This window comes from Balaenoptera ricei, chromosome 10 (genome assembly GCF_028023285.1).
Source record: "Balaenoptera ricei isolate mBalRic1 chromosome 10, mBalRic1.hap2, whole genome shotgun sequence".
NCBI classification, from domain to species: domain Eukaryota; kingdom Metazoa; phylum Chordata; class Mammalia; order Artiodactyla; family Balaenopteridae; genus Balaenoptera; species Balaenoptera ricei.
This window is the reverse complement of record NC_082648.1, coordinates 5,792,532-5,817,398: the sequence shown is the minus strand read 5'-3', so window position 1 is coordinate 5,817,398 and position 24,867 is coordinate 5,792,532. Positions and strand designations below refer to the sequence as shown.

Sequence of the window (24,867 nt, the reverse complement as noted above, 5' to 3'; positions counted from 1 at the left end):
CTCTTATCACACAGCTGGTTATCCTTCCTGACCGGGAGCAGGATGGGCGGGGCTGTTCCACCCCCAGAGCTTGGACAAACCCCAAAGTGGGAACCGGGGGCTGGAACTCGGCCCTTGTCCTCCCAGCCAGCTGGTCCTGCCCCGATCCCTGCTCAGATGCTGCCCAGGAGAACAGGGTGGAGGGGGAGAAGCGTCCTTTGGAGGACTCTGTGGCCATCTCCCTTGGCACTGGGGACTTCAGTGACATATCCAGTTACCCTACTTCTCAAGAGGGCTGAACACCAGGTATCTCAGAGAGAGGAATGTTCAGCTCCACAAAACCCTCCAGTTAGTGGAAATCATGGGGTCTTTTCGAGCCAGATCTTGGAGTGTGGGTGGGAATCCCAGGCCAGGCAGGAGTTATAATTAGAATCAGCCACCCTCCCCCATCCATCCTTGCAGGCTGACCAATGAGAAACTGTGCCCTGCCACAGGGGTGAATTCCTGAACCCACTGCTTTGGACCAGTTCAGGCCCAGGCGCCTCTGGACCTCCTCCAGGGGCAGCCGTGGGACACCCACCCCAGGGCCTGGCTGAACAATCTTGCCCTTTATATATGAGCCTCCCCTTTCTTTGTTCCCTTCAGACCTAGGAATGCCCCCCTCCCTTCTCCTTCCTCAGCTGTTTGGGAGCCGACACAATAGCTAAGCTCCAGATCTCTTGCTGCCCTTTCCTCCCCTCGAGCCCCCATTCCCCTCCCGTCTGCCCCTGGGGAGAGGTGCTGCTTTTCTCTCCCTCTCCCTCGGATGGGCTTGGCATCTCCAGGGAGGAGGCCTGGTCTCCTCTAATGAACTGAAAATGTGATTAAGTTGGGCTCCAATTGGGTCTGCACAGCCCCCCAAGCAGGGTGAGGTCATGGCCTGACGGAGCTGGGCTGGCACTCTCTCGCCAGCCCCTGGCACCACAGACGAGAGGTGCAGGAAGAGAGAAGTAGCTGATGCTGGGCATCAGAGCCAGGGAGATGCTGGAAGTGAATTAGCTGATCCTCTTTGTTCTCCCTGCCAGAATGGTTTAGCAGGGAGCTGAGGAGAAGCCATTTTCGAGCTGGTCAGCTAGTACTGACAATAGGCCAATGATAATAGTTACAGGCACTCGACTGCCCTCCCTCTGTAATGTCATTTAGTTTTATTTTGCAGCAAAGTCTAAGGCAGGCATTGCTATCTGTGTTAGTTAGGACTAGATTCTCCTGTGCCAGGGCACCTAAAGTAGAAACAGCTTACACAGTATAGAAGTGTATTTCTCTCTCATTGTCAAGGAGTTCAGGGTGGGATGTCCAGTACGGATGCCGTGGGGTTGGGATGAAGGGTCCTTCTGTCTTATTTCTCTGTTGTCCTCAGCCTCATGGCCCAAAATGGCAGCTTATGCATCAGGCATCATGACGACATTCCAGCAGTAGGAAGAGAAGCATAGAAAGAAGCACCCCCTCCTTTGGAGGCTGCTTCCAGGGAGTTGCACACGACCCTCCTGCTTATGTCCCGGGTTGGGGGGGGGGGGCGCAAAGCTTAGTCTTATGGCCACTCCCAGATGTAAGGGAGGCTGAGAAATGGGATCTTTATTCCCAGGGGCTATGTGCCCAGGGGAAGATTGACAACCGAGGGTTTTCTGACTAAGAGAGAAAGGAGGAATAGATCTTGGGCAACTTTCAATCTCTTCCATAATCTCACTCTTTTTTTTTTTTAATTTGGGGGTTTTGTAATGAGAGTTCAGATAACAAAATCAAAAGCATGGCATAATCCATGGGAAAATAATGATGTTGAATGTTTGAAAGACTCTATTAAGAGAAAGAAAAGATACAGCAGAGCCTAGGCAAAAATATTTGCAAGATACCCATTTGATAAAGGGGTAGTATCCAAAATATTCACGAGGAGGTGGCATCATGGGTGACCGGGGCACCGAGGTCACGGGTGGGGCAGAGCTGGGGATGTTGATTGCTGAATATGCAGGTGGTGACTGCTGGGGATCTCAAGAGGCTTGCTGGAGCCAGTCTTCTCTTTGGTACCATCTTCCAGCAATAGGCCCGTGGCCTTGTGAAGAGCTCAGTCAGCTCCTGGGGTGATAATGGCCTGGGTAGGTGGCTGGGTCCGGGCTGTGCTGCCTGAGTGGTCATCTGGCTTCTGGATCTTTTCCTCGCTGAACCTCTCATGGATGGCCGTCTCCTCTCTGCCGAAGATGTCTGTAACGCTGCTCAGACGACTGTTTGGAGCTGCTCTCAATTTCCAGACCTGGTTCTTACACCTCATCGCTCTGCTTGTCAAGGATGGAGAGGTCTCGCTGCTGCAGCCAGCAGGGGTCTGGAAGCCTAATGAGCACGGGTTTTTGCACTTTGCTGCCAGAATCTTCTCCTCCGTGACGGGGACATAGGTTGCTCATCGGGAGCAGGGCCTGGAAGCTCACTTTTCAACAATAAAAAGGCTCTGTATACATGGCAGGCTATTCTTTTTAATGTGCGCACTTTGTGCTGTAACAGCCCTCTCGAGGCTGCTTTAGCCTTGTCTCTGACAATTGATATATTTTCACTGTTATTCATTTCAAAGTATTTCACACTTCCCTAAAGACTATCTCTTTGATACATGAATGAATCAGATCTGTTGTTTAGTGTTTTGAGATTTCCTTGCCGTCTTTCTGTTACCGATCACTAATTTATTTCCACTGTGGGTAGAGAACACACTTTGTATGATTTCAGTTCTTGTAGATACTTGAGTTTATTTTATGGCCCAGGATATAGTGTACCTTGTTATAAGTTTTGTCAGCACCTGAAAAGAACCTGTCTTCTGCTCCTGTTCATGGAGTGTTCTATGAATTTTGATTGGAGCCTGGTGCATAATCTCACTCTTTTAAGGGTGAGGAAATAAAGGTGCAGAGAGGGGAGATAATTTTCCTGAAGTCACACGTTTTGTAAGTGATGGGGTTGGTGCTTCTAAAAACCTGCACTCTATCCACTGGACTACACTGTCTTCTAATCTGATTGGTAGGAAACAAGGTGGGGAGGGTGGGGGCATCGGGAACATGGAAAACCAGGTAAATTGTGGTTGGGTGGCAGTGATCTCAGGTGGCCTTGGCCTGCAGTGGCTTGAGGCAGGGTTTCAGTTCCTGGCCTGAGACTGAAGTCAGGCCGTGGCAGTGAGAGCGCCGAAACCGAGACACTAGACCACCAGGGACCAGTGGCCAGTGACAAGACCCTGGCCTGTCAGCTGTGTAGAAATGAACTTCCACATAGAGATGGAAAGTAGTGAAACAAGTAAACTGTTTATTAGGAGGAAAAAGGGTACGTGTGGATAGACACACGGGCGGGCTCAGAGAGAGAATCTTGCCTTTGTGGCAGTTTTAAATTTATTTATTTATTTATTTATTTAGTTAGTTAGTTATTTATGGCTGTGTTGGGTCTTCGTTTCTGTGCGAGGGTTTTCTCTAGTTGTGGCAAGTGGGGGCCACTCTTCATTGCGGTGCGCGGGCCTCTCACTGTCACGGCCTCTCTTGTTGCGGAGCACAGGCTCCAGGTGCGTAGGCTCAGTAGTTGTGGCTCACGGGCCTAGTTGCTCCGCAGTATGTCGGATCTTCCCAGACCAGGGCTCAAACCCGTGTCCCTTGCATTGGCAGGCGGATTCTCAACCACTGCGCCACTAGGGAAGCCCCGCCTTTGTGGCAGTTTGAATCACTTTTTTTTTTTTAAATTATTTATTTATTTATTTTTGGCTGCATTGGGTCTTCATTGCTGCTTGCGGTCTTTCTCTAGTTGCAGCGAGCGGGGGCTACTCTTCGTTGTGGTGCGCGGGCTTCTCATTGCGGTGGCTTCTCTTGTTGCGGAGCATGGGCTCTAGTTGCGTGGGCTCTAGTAGTTGTGGCCCACGGGCTTAGTTGCTCCGCGGCATGTCGGATCTTCCCGGACCAGGGATCGAACCTGTGTCCCCTGCATTGGCAGGCGGATTTTTAACTACTGCGCCACCAGAGAAGCCCCGAATCACTTTTATGGGACATTTCTTCAGGGTTTCCCTTTGGCCAATCATCTTGCTTTGCCTGGTTTTCTGAGTACGTATTTGGTTTATCTCAGGGTCCTCCCCCGTGTGCGCACGCATCTCTTAGCCAGGATGGATTCTAGCGAAGAGGCTTATGGGTAGGTTGACATCACTTACTACAGGGTGGCACCTCCTCCCTTTTTGACCCCCCCCCCCCCAGGAGCCTTTCTGCACATGCGTAGTCTGGAAGGTCTCCTTGACCTCGAGAATGAGAAATAAGTGGTCTCTTATCTGCGCAGGGCTTAGCTTCTCCTCCCTCCTGCTGTCTCGGAGATCTGCCCACAGGGTACAAACTCCAGAGGCTCAGCCTGGGGCCCATCTGTCTCCTGCAGGAGCCTGACCTGGATGGAATCAGGGTTTGAGTCCCCTCGGTGACTCTTTCACCAGTACATCCACTGGCAAACTAAATCGGCTGAGAGCCCTTTACACTCTTAAAAATGATTGAGGACCTCAATGAGTCTGTTTATCTGGCTTATATCTGTTGATATTTGCCACGTTAGATATTAAAACGGAAAATTTAAAACATATTAATTCATTTAAAAATAAGAAGCATTATATTTAACATGAATACCATCATTTGAATAAAAATAGCTATAAATTCCAAACCAAACAAAAAGTTTGGGGAGAAGAATGGCATTGTTTCGCAGTTTTGCAAATCTCATTACTGTCTGGCTTGAGAGAAATCAGCTGGATTCTCTCATCCGTGTCTGCAGTCGGCCTGTTGTGATACCACACATCATGTAGCCTCTGGAAAATTCCACTGTGCGTTTGAGAAAGAATGAGAGCATAAAGGTCAGATAACATCTTAGTGTGATTATGAAAATAGTTTTGACCTTGTGGATTCCTGAAGGAATCTTGGGAGTCTGTAGGCGGTCCCTGGACCACACTTAGCGAACTGAGGACCTACTGAATTCTTTACTCTCTCCTTGCCTCAGTTTCCAAATCTGGAAGGCTGTATGCAGCCTTTCTCTGAGGCTTGTGTTTTTTGAAGGGGTCTTCAGGCCTCTGAAGGGCCCGTGAGTGGGAGTGGATGACGCGGTGGTCTCTGAAACAGTTTTACTTGTTGGGTTATGGAGAGTGCAGACCACCATGGTGGGGAGGAGTGGTTTGGTCTGCCTGTCCTTAAAGCCGGGAGATGGGTGGAGACTCTGTGGAGGACCATCCGGCCGGGGGTTCTATAGGTCAGTGGCCCTGGGTGGGAGGTGAGAAGCCAGAGAAAGCCGCCCAGCTACCCAGCAGCCTGTGTCCCTCTGGCCCACCCAACGCTGCCGTGCATGACTGTGCCCTATTCCCACAGACGACGGGGCGCAGGAGACACGCCTACATCATGGATGGCTTGGGATCCAGGCATGGGAACCCAGGCCTGCTCACCAAACCCTGCAGTGGATGGAGTGGCCTGGGATGAATCAGAGAAAGGCACCTTCGAGTGCTTGACTCGGGGAATAACAAACAGAGGGTCTGGAGGCACGAGCTTAGGAGAAAATAGAAACTGATTCAAGGAGAGTCCGTAAGGTTGGGGATATGACAGGGGCCAGAACTAGCTGCTAAGAGAAGCTGAGGCCACTGACCTCTTAGAACAGTGTCCCAGGGGCAGCCGTGCCTTTCTTTCCTGGGGGGGTCTGTTGGCAACACCGGGTTTGGCTCAACCGTAATTACTCTGTTTCTCCTCCTGCCTGAACCTGGCTATCAGCCTTGCCTGGTGTGGCCTCCCTTCTGCCCTGAAACCAAATCCTGTGTGGCGTCCAGAGCCTGGTTCAGACTGTGCATCCTTCCCTGGTACCCCGGCTGCAGGTTCCTTCCTGCTGCGATCGGCCACACCACTGGGAAGACAGCCTTAAATTGAGACCACGTCTTCTGGCTGTTATGTAAACCTTCCCTATGGAAACACCTGGTGCAGGTAGATCAAAAGCTCCCTGAGAACAGGAGGGTATGACTTTCTCATTGTTGTGTTCATGACTGTTGATCCAGCACTTTCTTATTGCCTGGTATGTGCGTCTTGGGGATACAGCTCCTGTCTTTGAAAAGCCTGCAGGGAAATGGGTAAGATGGCCCCAGAAATCAGGCAAGAGTAGATGCACCCAGAGGCCTGTGGGAGCATCTGACTCCGGGACCAAGTCAGCTTGCTTTCTATTGTGGGCCTTGCCTGGCACAATGCCTGGACATAGTAGGTGTGCAAGAAATTCAACGAGACATTGGGGTGCGTTCAGGAAACCATCAGTAATGTGGGACATGGGGAGGGGGAGGGGTGAGCCAGGGCGGGAGGCTGGGCTCAGACCATGAAAGGCCAGGCCTCCCTGCCTCCCTCACGTGCCGGAACTTTGCCCTCCAAGATGGGGTGGGACTTAGTCAGACTTACCTTTTCTATTGACCACACGGCCAGTGCTTGCTGAGCAGAGGTTTGTTCACCTCCTACTGGTCCGTGTCTCTTCACTGGCTCTGAAAGGACATCATAGCTCCATCTTGGACTTGGGTCCACGGAGATGTCCCGTCTCGGGACCTGGCCTGGCAGGGCTGCCTGTGGTGGATCAGGGAAGAGATCTCTGGGAGGCAGAGAGGGCAGGCTAGGTGTGTCACCCTCTGCCACTGCGGGGTGAGGCCGGATGGGCTGCAGGGGCTGGTAGACATCTGGAAGTCCTCCCTGACCTTCACACTGTGGTCACCCTAGTGACCAAGCTCAGGCCGGGGCTGACCAGAGGAAGGATGGAAAGACAGACTTTTCCTAGAAAACAGCCTTCTTGCTAAGGCTTTCTGTAAACCATTTAATACCTCCAGGGACCCCGGGAAATGTGCTGGAGTACTGTTCCCACTTTTCCTTTGAGCAGGGAAAAGACAAAGGTGGGTCAGCTAGAGACGGGCCACGCTGGACTCTGCACCCCCCGGCTCTCAAAGGGGGAGGGGGTGCCTGGACTCCTGGTTCTGTGTCCACCGAGGTGCCTGGTGCCTGCGCCTGCGAGAGCTGGTCCTGTGATGCAGGGACGGCTCTAAGCCACTGTCCTACAGCCCAGGCGGTGGCAGCAATCACTAGAAAAACCCCATGGCGTTGCCTTTGGGAGCTCTTTTTCTGGTTCCAAATTGTATGGGGGGCAAGAGGTGGGCAAGAGCTAAGGCCCTGGCCCTCCTGGGGGTGCCCTCCACTGCCCTGTAAGAGTCCAGTGACCTCACTTTCTGAGTGGCATTTCTGATGGGCCAGGCAGTGTGACAGAATGGAAGGAACCAGACACAGGCCTCAACCTCCTTCCCTGAGTCTCATTTGCCAGTGAGGATGGAGATTCTTAGACCTGCCCATTAGAAAGAAGAGTGGGTTCCTCCCTCAGCCCCCACTTCATTCTGGAGGAGTGTGACCCTCCCAGATAAAAGATCAACAAGAGCAGCCCTCTGTTCACCAGGGAGCCCCCAAATACTAGTGAATTGATAGTGTTGCCGTGGCAACCATTCATCCCCGTACAACCCAGGCAGATGGAGATGGGGAAAGGGACAAAGATGTCCTTCTGTCCTGCTGGTGACCCGCTCACCATTCTGAAGCTAAACCTAATGGTAGGAAGGACAGTGGAAGGACTCTGTCTGGTGGCCAGGATATCGATGACGATGGCAATGATGATACAGGGTCACCATTTCTTAGGCTAACCTTTTACACGCATTATTCCATTCGGTCTTCATTTCAGTCTTTTCAGGTAGGCACTGTTATTATTGTCCCATCCACAGAGGAGGCGGGGCTGAGTAAACAGCCAGGGTCACACAGCCAGCACGTGGAAGAGGCAGAAGCTGGGCCCGGGGCTGTGAAGTCCCAACAGGTCCAGGGCAGGACCCTCCCTGGCATTGTATTCAGAAGCCTCAGTTTCCCCCGTGTGAAGCGCTCAGGTGGCAAATGGAAGGATGCTTGTCATCACCCAAGGCCTCTGTGACACGGGACCCACGGCAGCCGTCTTTGTTCATCGGCTGCTTGCTGGGCGCCAGGCTCCGTGTGTCCACCTGTGAGGCAGTGTCTGTAGCTGGTATTCCCGTCTTACTCCAGGACGCCCTTCTCCAATGAGGGACGAGGCTTGCCTCCATCCCTGCCGCTAGGCAGTGGCAGAGCTGGGCTTTAGCCTCTGCTCTTTCTCGGCCATGCAGGGAGGTAGCTCAGCAGGGTGGGGTCGTGGAGGGAGGGAGAGCTGCCCTCAGCCTCGGCTCCCAACATGCAGAGCTGCTAATGGTCCTGCCCACAAACCTGCCTGCTGCGGCAGCTTTGCAATTCAGCAGTCCACGCGGCTGCTGCTTTTCTGAGGTGCAGAGGGAAACAGCTATGCCCAACTGCTTGGGCCAGCTGGCCCTGGAGCTCCCCGGGTCCACCCCAGGGCCTGCAATGATCAGGGGCCTGGTTCTGATGGCAGACTGTGTAGGCTGGGCAGGGGTAGGACACAGGTTTCCCTAGGACCACAGCATGGCCCTGGTGCTTCCCCAGGTGGGTCTCCTGGGTGTTGAGCAGCACTGGGTCAGATTTCTATTCCTCCAGAGGCCACGGGCCTGGCTCCTGGCTCTTGATTTACACAGCTTTGCTCTGACCATGCCTTGTACAGTTTGAGCAGATTGGATTTCCCTCTTCTCAAAACTGGTCACTTCTTTCCTTTTTTTACTGTCCCCTTTACGAACGCCGATTTGCTCGGATTTACCCTCCAGGGCTCAGCCCTTCCTTCAGATGCTCTTGTACTCCTTTCATTTTAGCTGAAGTCCTTTCACAAACAGCTGGTTTCCATTCATTTGGAGAGCATGTCTGTGCATGAAAGGAATTATGCGCCCAGTGGGGATCACTAATAGCAACAGTACTGTGTTGTGTTAAATCTAAGACAAAGTGTGATATCGATTGTAAGATGCACCCAATTTCAGAGATACTACATCATGAAAAAGATGTGCATTTAAATTACTAAAAGCACAGGGCTTCCCTGGTGGTGCAGTGGTTGAGAATCCGCCTGCCAATGCAGGGGACATGGGTTCGAGCCCTGGTCCGGGAAGATCCCACATGCCGTGGAGCAACTAAGCTCGTGTGCCACAACTCCTGAGCCTGCGCTCTAGAGCCCTCGAGCCACAACTACTGAGCCCACGAGCCACAACTACTGAGCCCACGTGCCACAACTACTGAGCCCACGTGCCACAACTACTGAGCCCGTGTGCCACAACTACTGAAGCCCACGCGCCTAGAGCCCATGCTCCGCAACAAGAGAAGCCACCGCAATGAGAAACCCGCGCACCGCAACGAAGAGTAGCCCCCACTCGCTGCAACTAGAGAAAGCCTGTGCACAGTTACGAAGACCCAACGCAGCCAAAAATAAATAAATAAATGAATGACCAAAACCCAGAATGCAGAGACGCTCACAAATGCGGTGTGTAGGGAGGGGTTTGTGCTAACGTGCCCAGGAGTCGTCAGCGAGAACCATTCCAAACCTGCCTGTGTAATGGGGTCGAGGCTGGCAACAAAGTGATAAAACCCAGGAAGGGTCCTTGCCTGGCAGCACCCTGGCACACATCATAGAGCCCTGGCATGTTTTTGCTGATGGGAACTGGTCCAGTCTGGTCCCAGGAACCCCCTGGGGAAGGTTTGCTCAACTCCATCCCTGACACACCGAGTTTAAATCTCTGTGGATGAGGCCCGGGAAGCTCTACTTTGTAAAACTCCTTGTGGCACCTCCTCATCTCCGGTGGAGGAACCAAGGTCGGGGAGGGGAGGTGACCGGGGTGTGCGGAGCAGGTGCTGACTGGCCTTCCTAGACTCTGAGCCACGTGGCCTCCGTGAGAACTTCAGGTTCAGCTCCTTTCGTGAGTGTCCCTCAGCTCTTTCCCTTCAGAGGACACTGCCTGCCAGTGGAGGTCAGGGCCGTGGCCTCTGCATTTCCAGGGTTCAGTCTAGGAGGTCGCCCTGGTCTCGGGCTGCCCCACCGAGCAGGGGTCCGACAGTGCTCCACTGACCGGACTGTTTGGTGTGACAGATGTTGACAAGCACCTACTAGGTGTGAGCCAGCACGCTTGGGCTTCCCGGCAGGGTGGGTCTCCAAGCACCAAGGTCAGGTGCGTGCGTGGTGCCCTCGCTGAGGTGGCCTCTCCCTCCTGCAGGGCCTGTGGGAGCGGTGCCAGCTTCTGAAGAGCGCCTCGGTGTTCGCCCGCTGCCACCCGCTGGTGGACCCCGAGCCTTTCGTGGCCCTGTGTGAGAGGACGCTGTGCACGTGTGCCCAGGGGCCGCTGTGCCCCTGCCCTGTGCTCCTGGAGTACGCCCGGGCCTGCGCCCAGCAGGGGATCCTGCTGTATGGCTGGACGGACCACACCTCCTGCCGTGAGTCAGCATGGGACCCCCACCGGCGGGGGTGAGCGGTGTCCGTCTCGGTGCCACTCCACAAGCTCTCCGGCTGTCACACCCCCACCAGCCAGCGCCTGCCAAGACCCACATCCCGGGGACCGGCTCCCGCCCGGCTCCTGCTCTGTCCCCTGGTCACAGAGCGAGTCCCCTCCCTAACGGCTTCGAGGAGGCTTGAAAGACCCCCCCCCTAAAAACCCCCATGTCACTTCTCCTGCCTCTGTTCTCACGCCTCGTCTTCCTCGCTTGCCCGTGAGCAAATCCATCCCCTGGACTCAAAAACCGTTCCTGGCTCCGAGGGGAATCTCAGCAGTTAAAGTCTGAGCTGACCGGGAGCAGGGCGGTGGCCGAAGTGTCCCCCGGTGATCTTGGGATCCTGGCAGGCTTTTATCGAGTTCCTCCCTTTCATTTAATCCCTTCTCTCCTCCGGCTGGTGCTCACCTTCACTCCCCCTCTCCCTCTAATGTCATGCGTCCCTAGTCATTGTCATTGTCGCCACCCCCAAATTATCCTGATTAAGTACGAGCTTCTCCAGTCACCTCGAAGGCAGCCTCCTCTCCCCGCGAGCTTCTCCAGTCACCTCGCAGGCAGCCTCCTCTCCCCGCCGAGCCTTCCCACAGATCACAGGGGGCACAGACTGGAGGGGAGCAGCCCAAATACTTACACTGCGCACATGCCTTTCAGTTTGTGTTTTTCAGCTTATAAATGAGAGCTTTTCACCTTTGCTGTGGGGTGTGGGAAGGGCGGTTATTAGCAGCAGCCTTCTCCTCTGGAAGGGGGAGTGGCGGTATTTTTAGGTCTTTGAAGGAAGGATGGGGAGATGCCTGAGGTATCCTGGGGGAGAAGTGGTTTGGGATGCTGGGATGCTCTGGGCCTTCTGGTCCTTCAGCCTGAGCGTCAGTCGGCAGCAGGTGAAGAGAAGAGAGAAAGGAGACCTGTCCTCGTCCGTGAGGGGCTGGGTCCAGCGGGAGGACGGAGGCTTAGGTGATGCGGCTCCCAGGGCTGTCCTGCCTCAGTGGACGTAGACAGAAACGAGCATCCCTTGTGCGGGGCGTGGCCGTGCGGCTGTGTGCCCAGTGCCGGGTGGGGCATCTGATTGGGCCCTATTTCTTGAGGAAGAGGAACCCTCAGAGGAGGGATGGGATGGAGGACACCATTTACCACTTGCTTGGCCTTGGGGGCCTTGCATTTTCAGCCGGGGACGTCGGCCCCTGGGGTGCCGCTGAGGTGGAGATGGCCCCTGGGTCCCTGAAGACAGAGGGGGGGCAGACACAGGGGGCACAGGGGGCTCTGAGCACCACGTGGCTTGTGAGATGCTGCCCTGGACGGGCACAGCTCCGGGCAGACTCCTGAGTTTTCCGTTTCAGGACCGGACTGTCCCACGGGCATGGAGTACAAGGCGTGCGTGTCCCCCTGCCCCAGAAACTGCCAGAGCCTGCACCTCAGTGACGTGTGTCAGCAGCAGTGCGTGGATGGCTGCAGCTGCCCTGGTAATGACTTCCCACCTTATTTACAAACCTGAGGCCTCGCCAGTGCCCTTGGCTTGGGGAAGCCAGACGAAGGCCACTTGTGCTTGTTCCCCATGGCCGACATCAGAGGCCTGTTATTTATTTTTTAAAAGTCTTTGTATGGAGTGATGAGGATCGAGCTGGTATTTATTTCTAATTTATGTTTTCCTGTTGTACTGTATCCACGAAAGCACGTGTGTCTGGGGAATAGAAGGATGGTCTGGGCTCCAAGAGTGACTTTGTTCGGGGAGCGCGTGGCCCTATCTGAGCTGCAGTGTTTTCTCAGTTAAGTGTCAGGGAATTGTCTAAACTGTTTCCTAGGTTTGTCATGTGAGCTCAGCTGAAAAAGAACTTTGCATCAGGAAGTCTTTCTCAGGAGAGACCTTGTGAACTTTGGTGAAAAGTTCTGGTTAAGTACTGAGAGTGAGTCTTGTGTGTTTTGACTCACGACTTCTCTACTGGAGGAACTTGAACAAAACCCTTGCCTCCATTTCTTCAGCGAATAGGATGGAGATTAATAATCTTCCCCCTCTCTCCCAGTGCATTGCTGTGAGAGATAAACATAGCACAAGTTCTCTGAGCTTCCTGGAAGAAGCCCTGAGCTGACGATCACCCCCGGGGCTTCTGTGGTTGTGAGATGAGTAGTGATGACGACAAGGTTGAATCTTTTTGCCTTGTTGCCCTTGACCCAGAGGGACAGCTCCTTGACGAAGGCCGCTGTGTGGAAAGTGCCGAGTGTTCCTGCGTGCATTCTGGGAAGCGGTACCCTCCGGGCACCTCGCTCTCGAGAGACTGCAACACCTGGTAATCGGGGCCGAGCAGTGTGGTCTGGGGGAGCTTCCTGGGTCTGTGGGAGGGGCAGCTGGGCCAGCAGGGGCAGTAAGGGCACGGGCAGGTAGAACAGGACCTGGCCTGGGCTGGGGGTGGTTTGGGGAAGGGTGTGGAGGTTGATGATGGAGAGCAAGGATTATATACAGATCGGCCTGGAGGAGGGGGGCTGGGGGGGTGGTGGTGAGGCCCCTTCGCATGCAGACAACATCTCTAGCTTTCCCCCCAGCCATGCTTTAATAAGTGACTCTCTCTCCCTGTTGCCCCTGCTTTGCTTGAGCCATTTCCTCCAGAAGTCCCTCTGGTGTTCCCTGGGCTGGGTTTGTCTGTCCCCTGCAAACGGGGAGAGGAGAACGCCTCCAGACCTCTTCGCTGGCTAACTTTCCCTACTGGGCGGTCTTCCAGGAGTCTCAGGGGCTGCCCAGCATGGGCCAGGGTGTTACCTGTCCTTCCTCCGCCCTTCCTCCGGTCTTCTACCAGCTGTGTGCGTGTATGCATGTGTGCGTGTGCGCGCGTGCACGTGCGCGTGTGTGTGTGTGTGTTTGGAATTTGACTGCTTAGCGCCTGGGTAGACCCCCTAGGTTTCCCTCTTCTTCTATCTGTCTGTTGGGGTTTCTTCCCCTTGGCATTGTCTCCATGATTCCTCTGTGGCCAAAGCCCCTTCCTGTATACCTTCAGCCTCATGAAGCCCCCTCAGGCGTGAGCGCCTTTCTTCTCTCAGACCTCTCCCCTGGGGCTGTGGGATGGGCAGTGCACTCTCTAAATCCATTCAGGGAGGCCTGCGTTTGCAGAGCCACCCGTAACCCGTAACCCGTGCTTCTCTCCGCAACAGCATTTGCCGAAACAGCCAGTGGGTCTGCAGCAACGAGGAGTGTCCAGGTAGGCGAGCTTCCCCTCCCCTCTGCCCTCCTCCCAGTGGAGAGGTACAGCCTCCCTTCCTAGGCTGGGAGGACCCCCTGGCCAGGCAGGGAAAGGTGGTCTCTGCACAGGTTGGATGCAACCCCCGACCACAGCTCCAGTGCAGAACCAGCTGTGCTAACCCTCTCCTCCCGGGTCAGCAGAGAGAGGTCCCCCAGCAGCTGAAAGGGGAGACTGCACCTGGGAACTCTTTCATTGTCCTTTTCCCTTCACCTGTTTGCTCAAAGGATTACGACTGAATGTGCTGTGAAAACTGCAAGGTCACAGGTGACTAAACAAAGATGAAGCAAATTCCTTGGAAAATTAAGAGGAAGAAGGGCCTGGTAATTCTTTAAGCTAAAAGTGAGAAATTTCTGGAATTTTCTGGAATGCCTGATCCAAAGATCTTGGCAGGATCCAAGAGCTAGGAAAACCAGGTCACTCAATGATCCCTCCTACCCTGTCCCCTCCCTGGAAAATCTATTTAGGAAAAGTTTCCTTATAATTTCTGCCCTTTACTTTCTCCTCTGTTTAGCCCCAACTCTATTCTATCTACTGCAAATTTTGCCCGTTGAAAGCTCCCTCTGCCTCACCTTCCCAATTACCCTGGCTCTTCTCCTGATGCTTCTCCCCTTTTGGTCAGTCATGTGATGTTTGCTATGTGTTAGGCATGGTGTTCAGTACTTTACATGTATTACATCATCACCACAACCTATGAAGAAGGTGCAATTTATTCTCATTTTACAAAAGAGGAAACAGATCCAGAGAGGTTAAATAACTCACCCAAAGTCACACAGCTGCTATGAGACAGAGACAAGATTCAAACTCACAACCACCTGACTTCTATTTTGCCTTTCCCTTTACTCTCCTTCCTAGTGCTTGATCCATCCCTTTGCAGGAGGATCTTTGCCATAGTTCATGAGTTCTGGAGAGGCCCCATGCTTAGTTAAAGACCATCTCAGCCTCATTCAAACGCTGGATACTACTTTGGGGGTCCCCATGTTTGTAGAATGCAATATAAGACTGAAGGCAAATAGCCAAATGATAGGCTCCCCTCCCATTGGCCCCAAGAGACCACATTGGCTTTGGTGGGCTGGCGGGGGGTTGAGCTTACATAGCTGGGATCATATTTGGGGTCTGTGGCTTTAGAGTCACTTAGGAGTTATCCAGTGCCCACTATACTGGGAAAATTCTGGAACTAGATGGAAACTAGATGGAAAGTGGGCCTCAGGACTAAGTCAGTTAGTCTGGCCCAGGGATGGCCAACCAGCCGTTTATCTTCAGTGCAATTCTTGAAGGAAGCACAAAGAACAAAAGATGCTCTTGCAAGTGGTATCAGTGCTCCAATTTAACATAATCATACCCTGTGAAAGACCTAAAGATTCCTTTGAGGTTGATGTAATGGACCTGTGAAAAAACTTTTAATATCTAAATAATAAGCATTTATTGTATAAGATCTATGAGGTACAGTGGGTGGAATTAGGAATTTAGCTTATTGTGTTTTGTCAGATTGACTACTAGATTAGGAATTCTTAATAACAATTTTCTATAGGGAGGGTCTTCCTTCCATCCATCCATCCAACCATTCATCCATCCATCTATCCAATCACCTGTCCAACCATCTAACCATCCATCCATCCATCCATCTACAATTTAATCATCCACCCAACCACCTAACAATCCATCCAACCATCCAATCATCCATCCATCTACCCATCCATCCATCCATCCATCCATCCATCCATCCATCTATCCATCCAACAATTATTTAAAAACCCACTGTGTACATGATGGAATGCTTGGTCTGGAGTAGACAATGTAGTCCCCTGGTCTTCAATTCAAAATTTGGATGGTAACTTTGCTGAGGATGCACGAAATTTTCTTGATGCCTTGATGGCAAGAGAGCTAGTTCCAACTCTGAGGTCTACTGAGTGGTTTGATATTGTGCCAACACAACCAATAAGCTCTTGCTCTGCACGTTCAAAGCCCTGACCCTCTTTTTCTAGATCTGGAGCTTAGTTGGTCCTTGCCTCCCTGTCCATTTCTACCTGTAGCACACAGCATATTTCTACACCTGCCGAGAGTCAGCTGGCAGGGGGGCTGTCTTATCTCCCAGGGTGAAGATTGCTGGCAGAGCTTCTGATGGGAAGGTTCTGGAAGGGAATATGTCTGGCTCTGCTAGTAAAGCAAAGAGCAGGCTGGGGCTTCTCTGCAGTCCCTGGAGGAGCTGACATTGTGATTCTTAGAAATAGAGATCTGGGTTTTGATTCCCTGCAGTAAGAAGAGAGTGTACTAGTTGTCTATTACTGTATAACAAATGGCCCCCAAACTTAGCAAACAACAAACATTTATTATCTCAGAGTTTCTGTACGTCTGGAATCTGCGTGTGGCTTAGCTGGGTACCTCTGGTTCAAGATTTCTCATGAAATTGCAGTCAAGTTGTTGACTGGGGCTGTGGTCTCATCTGAAGGTTCCTCTGTAGTGAAGGGAATCACTCTGAAGCTCACTCATGTGATGGTGGCCAGGCCTTGGTCCCTCACCTTGTGGATCTCCCCTTGGGGCTGCCTCATGACATGACAGCTGGCTTCCTCTAGGGTGAGTGACCTCAGAGAGAATGAGGCAGAGCAGCCAAGACAGAAGCCACAGTCTTTTAAACACCTGCTCTCCAAAGTGACATCTTTCACTTCTGCTGTATTATATTTGCTAGAAACAAGACCACATGTCCAGCCTGCATTCAAGGTGAGGGCATCACACAAGATGTGAATACAGGAGGTGGGGACCATGGAGGCGGGGACCTTAAAGTCTACCTAGCACAGAGAACCTCGTGTTTGGGAGTGGGAGGGAGAAAAAAATCACTGAGGAGAGCATCAGTCTGCATGGAGAGGGGCTGGAGCTTCTGTTACATGCTCCTTAGGCCTTCCCTGTTCTTGGTGCACCTCTGTTCTGGTTAGGATTAGGGCAGCCCCAGGTGCCTGGGGCTCTGCTAATTTAGTTTCCACTGAGTCACAAATGTTTGGTTGGGATCAATGAGGAAGGAGCATGCCTGTGAATAGGGACTATTCCTCAAACAAGTAAAGCTCTGGTGACAGAATTTCAAACTCCTGACGGAAGAGTGTGGAAGATACTCTTCTGGAGCTGGGAAGTTTATTTGTGGCCCAAGTCCTATGAATGTGGAAAGGTAGCATGGTCCTGGGGCTGGGAGCGTGGGCTGTGGACTCAGCCTGGTAGGAGTTCCATTTCCACCGCTTACTAGCTGGGTGACTTTTGGCAAACTGCTTAACCACTTGCAGCCTCAGTTTCCTCATCTGTCAAATAGGATGATAACAGCAGCTTCATCCCACGAGAGCTGTGGTTCCTTGACACACAGCAGGTACTCGGTAAACATTAGGTGTTTTCATCGTCACAGCCACAGCTGTTTCATTAAGCAGGGTCAGAGAAGGATGGAGACACGAAGGAGCCGGGGGTGGGGAGGGGCGGTGCAAAGCAGGGTGTGGCTGGGACAGGTGAGGCAGGAGGCAAGACAGAGCCTGAGCCTTCCCTGGGCTTGGTGGCATGGAGGCCCATGCGCCTGCCTGGTCTGCAGCGGGAGGGAGGACCTTGGTGCAACGCATTGCTCATTTGATTCGGGATAATTTCTGATGCCTTCTAAGACATCCCTGTCATTCAGCCTTGGGATTCAAGCTGGCTGTTCTGAAACCTCTGGGAAGGAAGATAAACTTCCTCCCTGGTTAAGAGGGAAAGTGATGAGTAAACCAGGATGGTGCCCCTCCAGTAAGAGCATGCTTTTCTAGGTACCTGGGCTCACCTGGGGGATCTGACCCCCCGAGTTCATGGCAAGTCTCCTGTGGCTGCCTCGGCCCACGTTGGGGTTCCTGGAGTCTCACCAGACCTCCTTCAGGCCAGGCCATGCATCGCCTTTTCCTCTGCTTTCTCCACGTCCAGACCTGGATGTACCCGTGCTCCTCGGCACTTGCCACGCGTGCCCAGTATCCCCATGAAATGAAGCTTATTGGAAACTGCAGCCAACCCATGCGGCAGTACTGGCCGGTGTCAAGTACTATGAACTCTGGAGTCTGACAGAACGCCCACGTTCAAATTCCTCTTGGGCCACTCTGGGGCCTTGGGCGAGATTTTCTCTGTGCCTCAGTTTTCTCTTCTGTAAACTGGGTATAATATTGCCAGCCTCACCAGAGCAGTAAATGAGGTAGTGCCCATAGAGCACTTAGAAATGCATCTTGCATATTTGGTTGAGATTATGTTAATGTGATTTAGAGGCAGGCTTTGGTGAACATTTATGCTGGGAGGAAGCCTGAGTTGCTTTGCAGAAGGCCTGTGGGCTGGCCTTTCTGTAGCCGCATGGGAAAGGGTAGAAGCCAATGAGCTGAGCAGAACAGCCCCATGGAGGCTCCTTTCCTGCGAACAAAAGGGCTTATTTAGAAGAGGTAACATGTCTCCATCAAATGAGAGACTTTTTTTCTCTTCTCTTTTTCCATGAGGGAGGATTCTTATTCATGTAGTGGACTTGCTTTAACTTCTGGCTGTTCTTGGTTTTATGCTATTTGCTATTTTAAGAATCACCTGCTTTGCATGCATTCACCGAACTTTTATTGCCCACCTGCTGTGTCCGGTGGTGGCCAGCGGCTTGTCAGGCTGCCTTTTGTTGACCAGCTGGCTGGGAATGTCTTGGGCATCCTCTTGGCAGAACTTGGGCATCTTGGGGACCTCTGGGCAGAGCTTGGGCGAGTGTCACCGTGTGGCCCATTCTTCTGGCTCCTGTTCCAGCCCCCGGGCCCACGGCTCCCTAGCCCCTCACTCAGCTGTGTTCCTGGGTTTCCCGTGTGGTCAGCCCCATCCCTCAATTGTACCAAGGAGATAAGCTAAATATAATACAGTATTTAGATTTCTGATTCCCGAGAAACTCCGAACGCCAGTCGGGGGAGGTCAGAGCAGGAAATCAGATCAGAGGATTAGATTCTGACCCAGAAGTTTTGCTTTCAAATGTTTGCATATTTTCTCGTTGACCCCTCTTTTCCTGAGCATTGTCAGAGATAATGCAAGTTTAATTTCTTACTCAGATAAGAGTGCTGTTGAGAAAACAAAGAGAGGTTGGGGGAGGAATTCCCACCCATCGCACTGCAATGGGGTCAAGACATGTGACACAAAGGGCCGTGTCATTCTGTTTGTTGAATGATGGTGACTTCTGAAAAATAGCCATTTTAAAAAGACTTTCTTGTGACACCCGTGGATTTGGAATTCCAGCGCGGCTACAATCAGTCGGGATGACCCTGGCCCCTAACTCATTGCCTGTTCTGCTCGGACTTCCACAAACAGTGACCCCTCACTCGTGCCCTTCTTGTGGGGCAATGCAATGGGGAGGCACGATCTGCTTCTACTCACACTTCTGACACCACATGTGTGTGTGTTTCCCCCTGACAACAACCAATCCTCCGACTTTCTGGACACCACCCGGGTGTCCTACAATTCAGTTCAGTTCTGACCCTGACTACCCAGAATTAGCACAGACCCCGCAGGTGAAGGGCTCCGTCCAAGTGCTCCTGCTTCTGTTGCCAGCTATGATAATTGCTAGAATGGCTCACCGAACTCAGGCAAACACTTTACTGACTATTACTGGTTTATTACAAAAAATATTATAGAGGAGACAAATGACCAGCCAGATGAAGATGTACACAGGGTGAGCTCTGGAAGGGTGCTGAGCACAGGAGCTTCTGTCCCTGTGGAGTTGGGGTGTCCTACATGTAAATATGTTCACCGACCTGGAAGCCCTCCCAACTCTGTTGTTTAATAAGAGTTTTTATGGAGCTTTTACTATATAAGCACGACTGATGATTATTTTTTTTAAGATATTTTTTGATGAGGACCATTTTTAAAGTCTTTATTGAATTTGTTACAATGTTGCTTCTGTTTTATGTTTTGTTTTTATGGCCACCAGGCATGTGGGATCTTAGCTTCCCGACCGAGGGTCGAACCCACACCCTCACATTAGAAGGCGAAGTCCCAACCACTGGACCGCCAGGGAAGTCCCTAAAAGCCTGGTTGATTATTAACTCAATCTCCAGCCCCTCTCCCTTCCCTGGAGTTTGGGGGATGCGACTGAAAGTCCCAACCCTCTACTCATTCTTAGGTCTTTCTGTAACCAGTCCCCATCCTGAAGCTCTCGAGGGACCCGCTAAGAGTGGCTTCATTAGAACAAAAGATGCTCCTCTCAGCCAGGACATTCCTAGGGCTCTAGAAGCTCTGTGTCAGGAATCAGGGACAAAGACATGTATATTTCTTCTCATCACAGAAGATGATGCTGGTGAAGATGATCTGGGGCCTCCCTATTTTCTCCTAATTTCTCGGGGCTGAGTGTGCCCTCCTGGCCCACGCCATCTTAGAAGGGGTTAGCTGCTCTGGGGACCAGGCAGAGGGACACTCACTGTAAGCTGGGGCTACTCGCCCTCCCCCTGCCTTCCAGCACATACCAAGGGCAGGGCCACACCTGGACCCAAAGCTGGTCCTGCCCCTCCCCCTGGCCGCCCCCGCCCCCATGCCTGCTGTGTCTTTCAGTGCAAATCTGGGCATGAGGTGGCAGGCAGGGGGCCGATGGGGCTTGTCTTTGACAGGTGGACCGCTGGAACCCCTCTCAGGCCTTTGGGGACCCCCGACTGTGTGACTGGGCTCAGCGTCAGCCCCTGGAGATGGGTCCAGGTGGGACCGGCTGTAGGACCCTCCTAGGGGGAACTTGGGGTGCAGAGCAGAGTGGTGCTGTGGAGGTTGATTCTCTGCTGTTTGGAGGCCGGGGCGACTGGGAGGGGAAGGAGGGCCCCAACTTTATGGAACGGCTGCGGTGTGTGTCTGCTTTTCTTTCTCTATAGAGTAGAAGGCGAGGGGGAGAGGAAACAGGTAAAGGGGGGCTGGGGAGGGTTCCAGATGCCGGCCTCGGCTTCAGTGGGTCCGCTGTGGGCTGAGCTGGGGTCGGGCCAGTGGGGAGTCACTGGCGGCATTAGCAAAGCCCCCTCCCCCAGCACGGACGACCTGCGGTCCGAGGTGCACTGGGCCAGCACCACGGGCCGGCACTGGGGCCTGGGAGGACGGAGTCGCTGTTGGGTGGGCGCGCATCGAGGGCTCGAGCGGCAGGGTGATGCCGGGGCGTCCTCGTACCCACCCCCAGAAGCGTCAGCCTGGCCGGGGAGCTGGCTCGGGCCGTGGTGGGAGCGTGGGCAGATGGGGTCCTGGGCCCCCACTGGCCCCAGCTGAAGTCACAGCGTGGATTTGCCCAGGAGGAGGCCTGAGGGCTGCCCCCTCGGCTGGCGAGGGGTGAGGATTGGGTCCTGGCCCCTGCGCTGCTGGGCTCCCCTTCTCCATCACTGCTCTGGGCGGCCTTTCTGCCCTCTTGCCTTCAGGGACTCTCGTGGAGGGGGGAGTGCCCACAATGGCAGCGCAGAGAAAGGCCTCTGCAGGCCCGAGGCCCTTGGCCCCAGCAGAGCCAGAACCTGGAGCGGCCGTGGGGAAGGGCTGGGGGCCACGGTGAACCCAGAGCGCAGAGCCGGAGCCACGGGTTCTGGTCTGGCTCTGCCACTCCTTGGGTGTGGCTGTCACTCCCCTGAGGCGTGGAACTGACCCACCTGGCCGTGACCTCTCAGGGCCAGAGGAGTGGGGCCTGAATAGAGTCCTCCCGTGGAGATGCTTTACAGACTGTGGTGAGGGGCATCCCCGGGAGGCGCCCTGCTGGGGCACCCACTCTCCCCTCCCCTGTGTCCCCCAGGGGACCCGCTGGGACACACACACACTCTCCCCTCCCCCGTGTCCCCCCAGGGGACCTGCTGGGACACACACTCTCCCCTCCCCCATGTCCCCCCAGGGGACCCGCTGGGACACACACTCTCCCCTCCCCCGTGTCCGCCCAGGGGACCCGCTGGGACACACACTCTCCCCTCCCCCGTGTCCGCCCAGGGGACCCGCTGGGACACACACACACACTCTCCCCTCCCCCGTGTCCCCCCAGGGGACCTGCTGGGACACACACTCTCCCCTCCCCCGTGTCCCCCCAGGGGACCCGCTGGGACACACACTCTCCCCTCCCCCGTGTCCGCCCAGGGGACCCGCTGGGACACACACTCTCCCCTCCCCCGTGTCCGCCCAGGGGACCCGCTGGGACACACACACACACTCTCCCCTCCCCTGTGTCCCCCAGGGGACCCGCTGGGACACACACTCTCCCCTCCCCTGTGTCCTCCCAGGGGATGCGCTGGGACACACACTCTCCCCTCCCCTGTGTCCCCCCAGGGGACCCGCTGGGACACACTTTCCCCTCCCCTGTGTCCCCCCAGGGGATGCGCTGGGACACACACTCTCCCCTCCCCTGTGTCCCCCCAGGGGACCCTTTGGGACACACACTCTCCCCTTCCCTGTGTCCCCCCAGGGGAATGTCTCATCACAGGACAGTCCCACTTCAAGAGCTTTGACAACAGGCACTTCACCTTCAGTGGGGTCTGCCAGTACCTGCTGGCCCGGGACTGCCAGGACCACTCCTTCTCCATCATCATAGAGACTATCCAGGTGAGCCTCGCCAGGCAGCCGCAGGGCAACCGCGGGGGTGAGGGGGGCAAGATGGCCCCGTGCGCACGTCCTTCCTCTGGGCAACCGAGCAAAGGGGAGGACAGACAGGGCGCACGGGGCTCCCCTGAGGACCCAGAGCCCCTCTGGAACAACAGGCCCAAGGAACAAGGACAAGCAAGGCCTAGAATCCTGATAAAGGGCCAGAGCAGGATGGCGCTGGGCGGGGGGAGGCCTGGGCTTTGGGCCTCTCTGTGGCATAACCCCAGGGCCCTTCCCAGAGATGGTTCTGGGACCAGGGAGTGGTTCCGTGTGAGAAGGGCTGCGTGGGTGGAGGTCCTTCCCCGAGTGGATGGGTCGGGGGCTGGGCTGCGGGGCTGGCGGGGGTTTGGTGACGTCCCTCGGCGTGCCCCTCCCGGCAGTGTGCCGACGACCCCGACGCGGTCTGCACCCGCTCGGTCACCGTCCGCCTGCCCAGCCAGCACAGCAACGTCGTGAAGCTGAAGCACGGGGGAGGCGTTGCCATGGATGGTCAGGACGTCCAGATCCCCCTCCTGCAAGGTGGGTGCCCTCCTCCCCCACAGGCCCCCCGCCCAGCTCACCCTCAGCGCCCCCGCCCCTCAGCAGTGCTCGCTGCCACCTCTTCTGCGCAAATGTGCAGGAGAGCTAACTTTGGAGGGCAGGCTCGGTGTCCCGGCCTGCCTCCTGCAAGAAAGGAAGGCTTCCTGGAGGAGGAGGAGGAGCAGAGGAAGCTGGCTGGGGGCGGGGTGGCTGGTGATGGGTCAGACCCCAAGATGTCATGGGGCAAAGCCAGATGACCCCGTGACCTGTGGGAAAACCTACCTGTTCAGTGACTTTGCCAGGTTGTTACGCGCCATTTTGCACAGCCTGTTTCCAACCTTCACCCTCAAAGGGGCTCCCAGACCCCTCCCCTCTTCTTCTTCTTCTTCAAGACCACTGGCCAGCCCATGGCCCATTATCCCGGCTTTGCACATAGTGAACTTGAGGGTGCCTATGTGTGTTAATGCTATGTGTGTCTCTCTGGGAAAGAGGTATGCCTCCTACCTCTTCCCCAGAGAAAACTGCTGTTTCAGCTGTGCACACAGCACCACTCAGCCGTGAGGACTGAGTAAATTAGCCTGGAAGCATGTGCAACAGCAGAGGGGCCCAGGAAATGCTCAGGGGTTAGGGGTTCAATGGGAAACAGAACCAGGCTCAGGGCACCTGCCTCAGCTAAGGATGCAGGAGCCTCTGCTGCCCCCTTGTGTCAGTACAGGGAATGGCAGGCTACGGCAGGGATAGATATGGAGGTGCCTTCCTGGGGGAGCCCGATTTGCACTACACCCACCCTGATCACCTTGCCTCTGAGACCCCCCCGCCACCTTAAGCCTCATGGACATCCCCAGCTGCCCCCTAACTCACTGCTTTCATTGCTACAGTCTTTTGTGAGATACCCCATCTTTCCCTACGATCCGTCTGCCTGCCGCTCTCCTGCCCTCTCCCCATCTTAGCCTAAATCCCGTCCTTGCTGGGTTCCAGGTGACCTCCGCATCCAGCACACCGTGATGGCCTCCGTGCACCTCAGCTACGGGGAGGACCTGCAGATAGACTGGGACGGCCGTGGGAGACTGCTGGTGAAGGTAGGTGCCCTCCTGAGCACGGCCACCCTGCAGCCGGACCTTACAAAGTCCCCGTTGTGCTCTTGGGGGAGAGCTCAAGGGTGGGAGGGGAATTCCTTTCTCCCCCGGCCCTGCGCCCCCAGAGTGAGGAACAGGCCTCTCTGTGTATGAGAGGCTGGCGTTTGCTGTCTGGATGCCCGTTGTTCACCCCGGGAGTTCCCAGGTGCTGGGCTCTGGTACCCCAAGGGGCCTCCAGACTGGGTGGGCTCATGCGGGGCTGGGGAAGCAGATGATTTGCTGCCCAGGCTCCTGGCTGCAACAAGGCCTGGAATCAGGGGGTGTTCCGCGGGGCGGGGGGCCCACTGGGGGACTCACAGCCAAGACCCTGTGTCGTGTACCCACTGCCTGTGAAAGGTTGTCCTGGGAACTACCAAATCCCTCCCCTGGTCCCGGGGCCTCTGCAGCCTAGGGGCCACTTCCTCTGCTTTCTGTGGCCCTAGAGTCATGCTTGGAGAGGGAGCCATATATTTCACAGGGCTTCCAGATACATTTTTTCCCTCTGGAAATTCCCCTAGAAGGCATTGTCACTGCCATTTCATAAACGAAGCAAGCAAGGCTCATGGGGGCCGGGAGACGCGCCCAGGACCGCGCACCTGATCAGCTCCCCGGGCAGTGTCGCCCCCAGTAGACCAGCGCTTCTCACTTTTAGGTCTTCAGATGCCTTTGCACTCTTCAGAATTATGGAGAACCCCGAGATCTTTTATGGAGGTTATAGCTATTGATATTTACCAGATTAGAAATTAAATCAGAGACATTTATTAGTTCATTAAAAAATAACAAGAGTAAAGCGACTACACATTGACATAAACATTAAAAAATCTGTTTTCCAAAACAAAATTAGGTAGTGAGAATACCATTGTTTTATGTTTCTGCAAATTTCTTTAATGACTGGCTTAATGGAAGACAGCTGGAGTCTCATCTGCTTCTGGGTTCAGTCTTCTGCAATATTACGTGTCATGCAGACTCTGGAAAACTCCACTGCGTACTTGTACAGAACGAGAGGGAAAAAGCCAAATAACGTTTTTG

General features: G+C 54.3%; 1 protein-coding gene across 4 annotated transcripts in view; it reads left to right on the top strand.

The window, feature by feature from the left end:
* The window catches only part of VWF (von Willebrand factor), a 161,112-nt gene that overhangs the window by 51,457 nt on the left and 84,788 nt on the right, over positions 1-24,867 (top strand). For all 4 annotated transcript variants that reach the window (XM_059935150.1, XM_059935147.1, XM_059935148.1 and 1 more), the window contains 7 exons: positions 10,136-10,352; positions 11,741-11,863; positions 12,574-12,685; positions 13,542-13,588; positions 22,029-22,165; positions 22,585-22,723; positions 23,702-23,802. In XM_059935150.1, the coding sequence (XP_059791133.1) occupies positions 10,136-10,352; positions 11,741-11,863; positions 12,574-12,685; positions 13,542-13,588; positions 22,029-22,165; positions 22,585-22,723; positions 23,702-23,802 (876 nt within the window). The remainder of the gene's footprint in view (positions 1-10,135; positions 10,353-11,740; positions 11,864-12,573; positions 12,686-13,541; positions 13,589-22,028; positions 22,166-22,584; positions 22,724-23,701; positions 23,803-24,867) is intronic.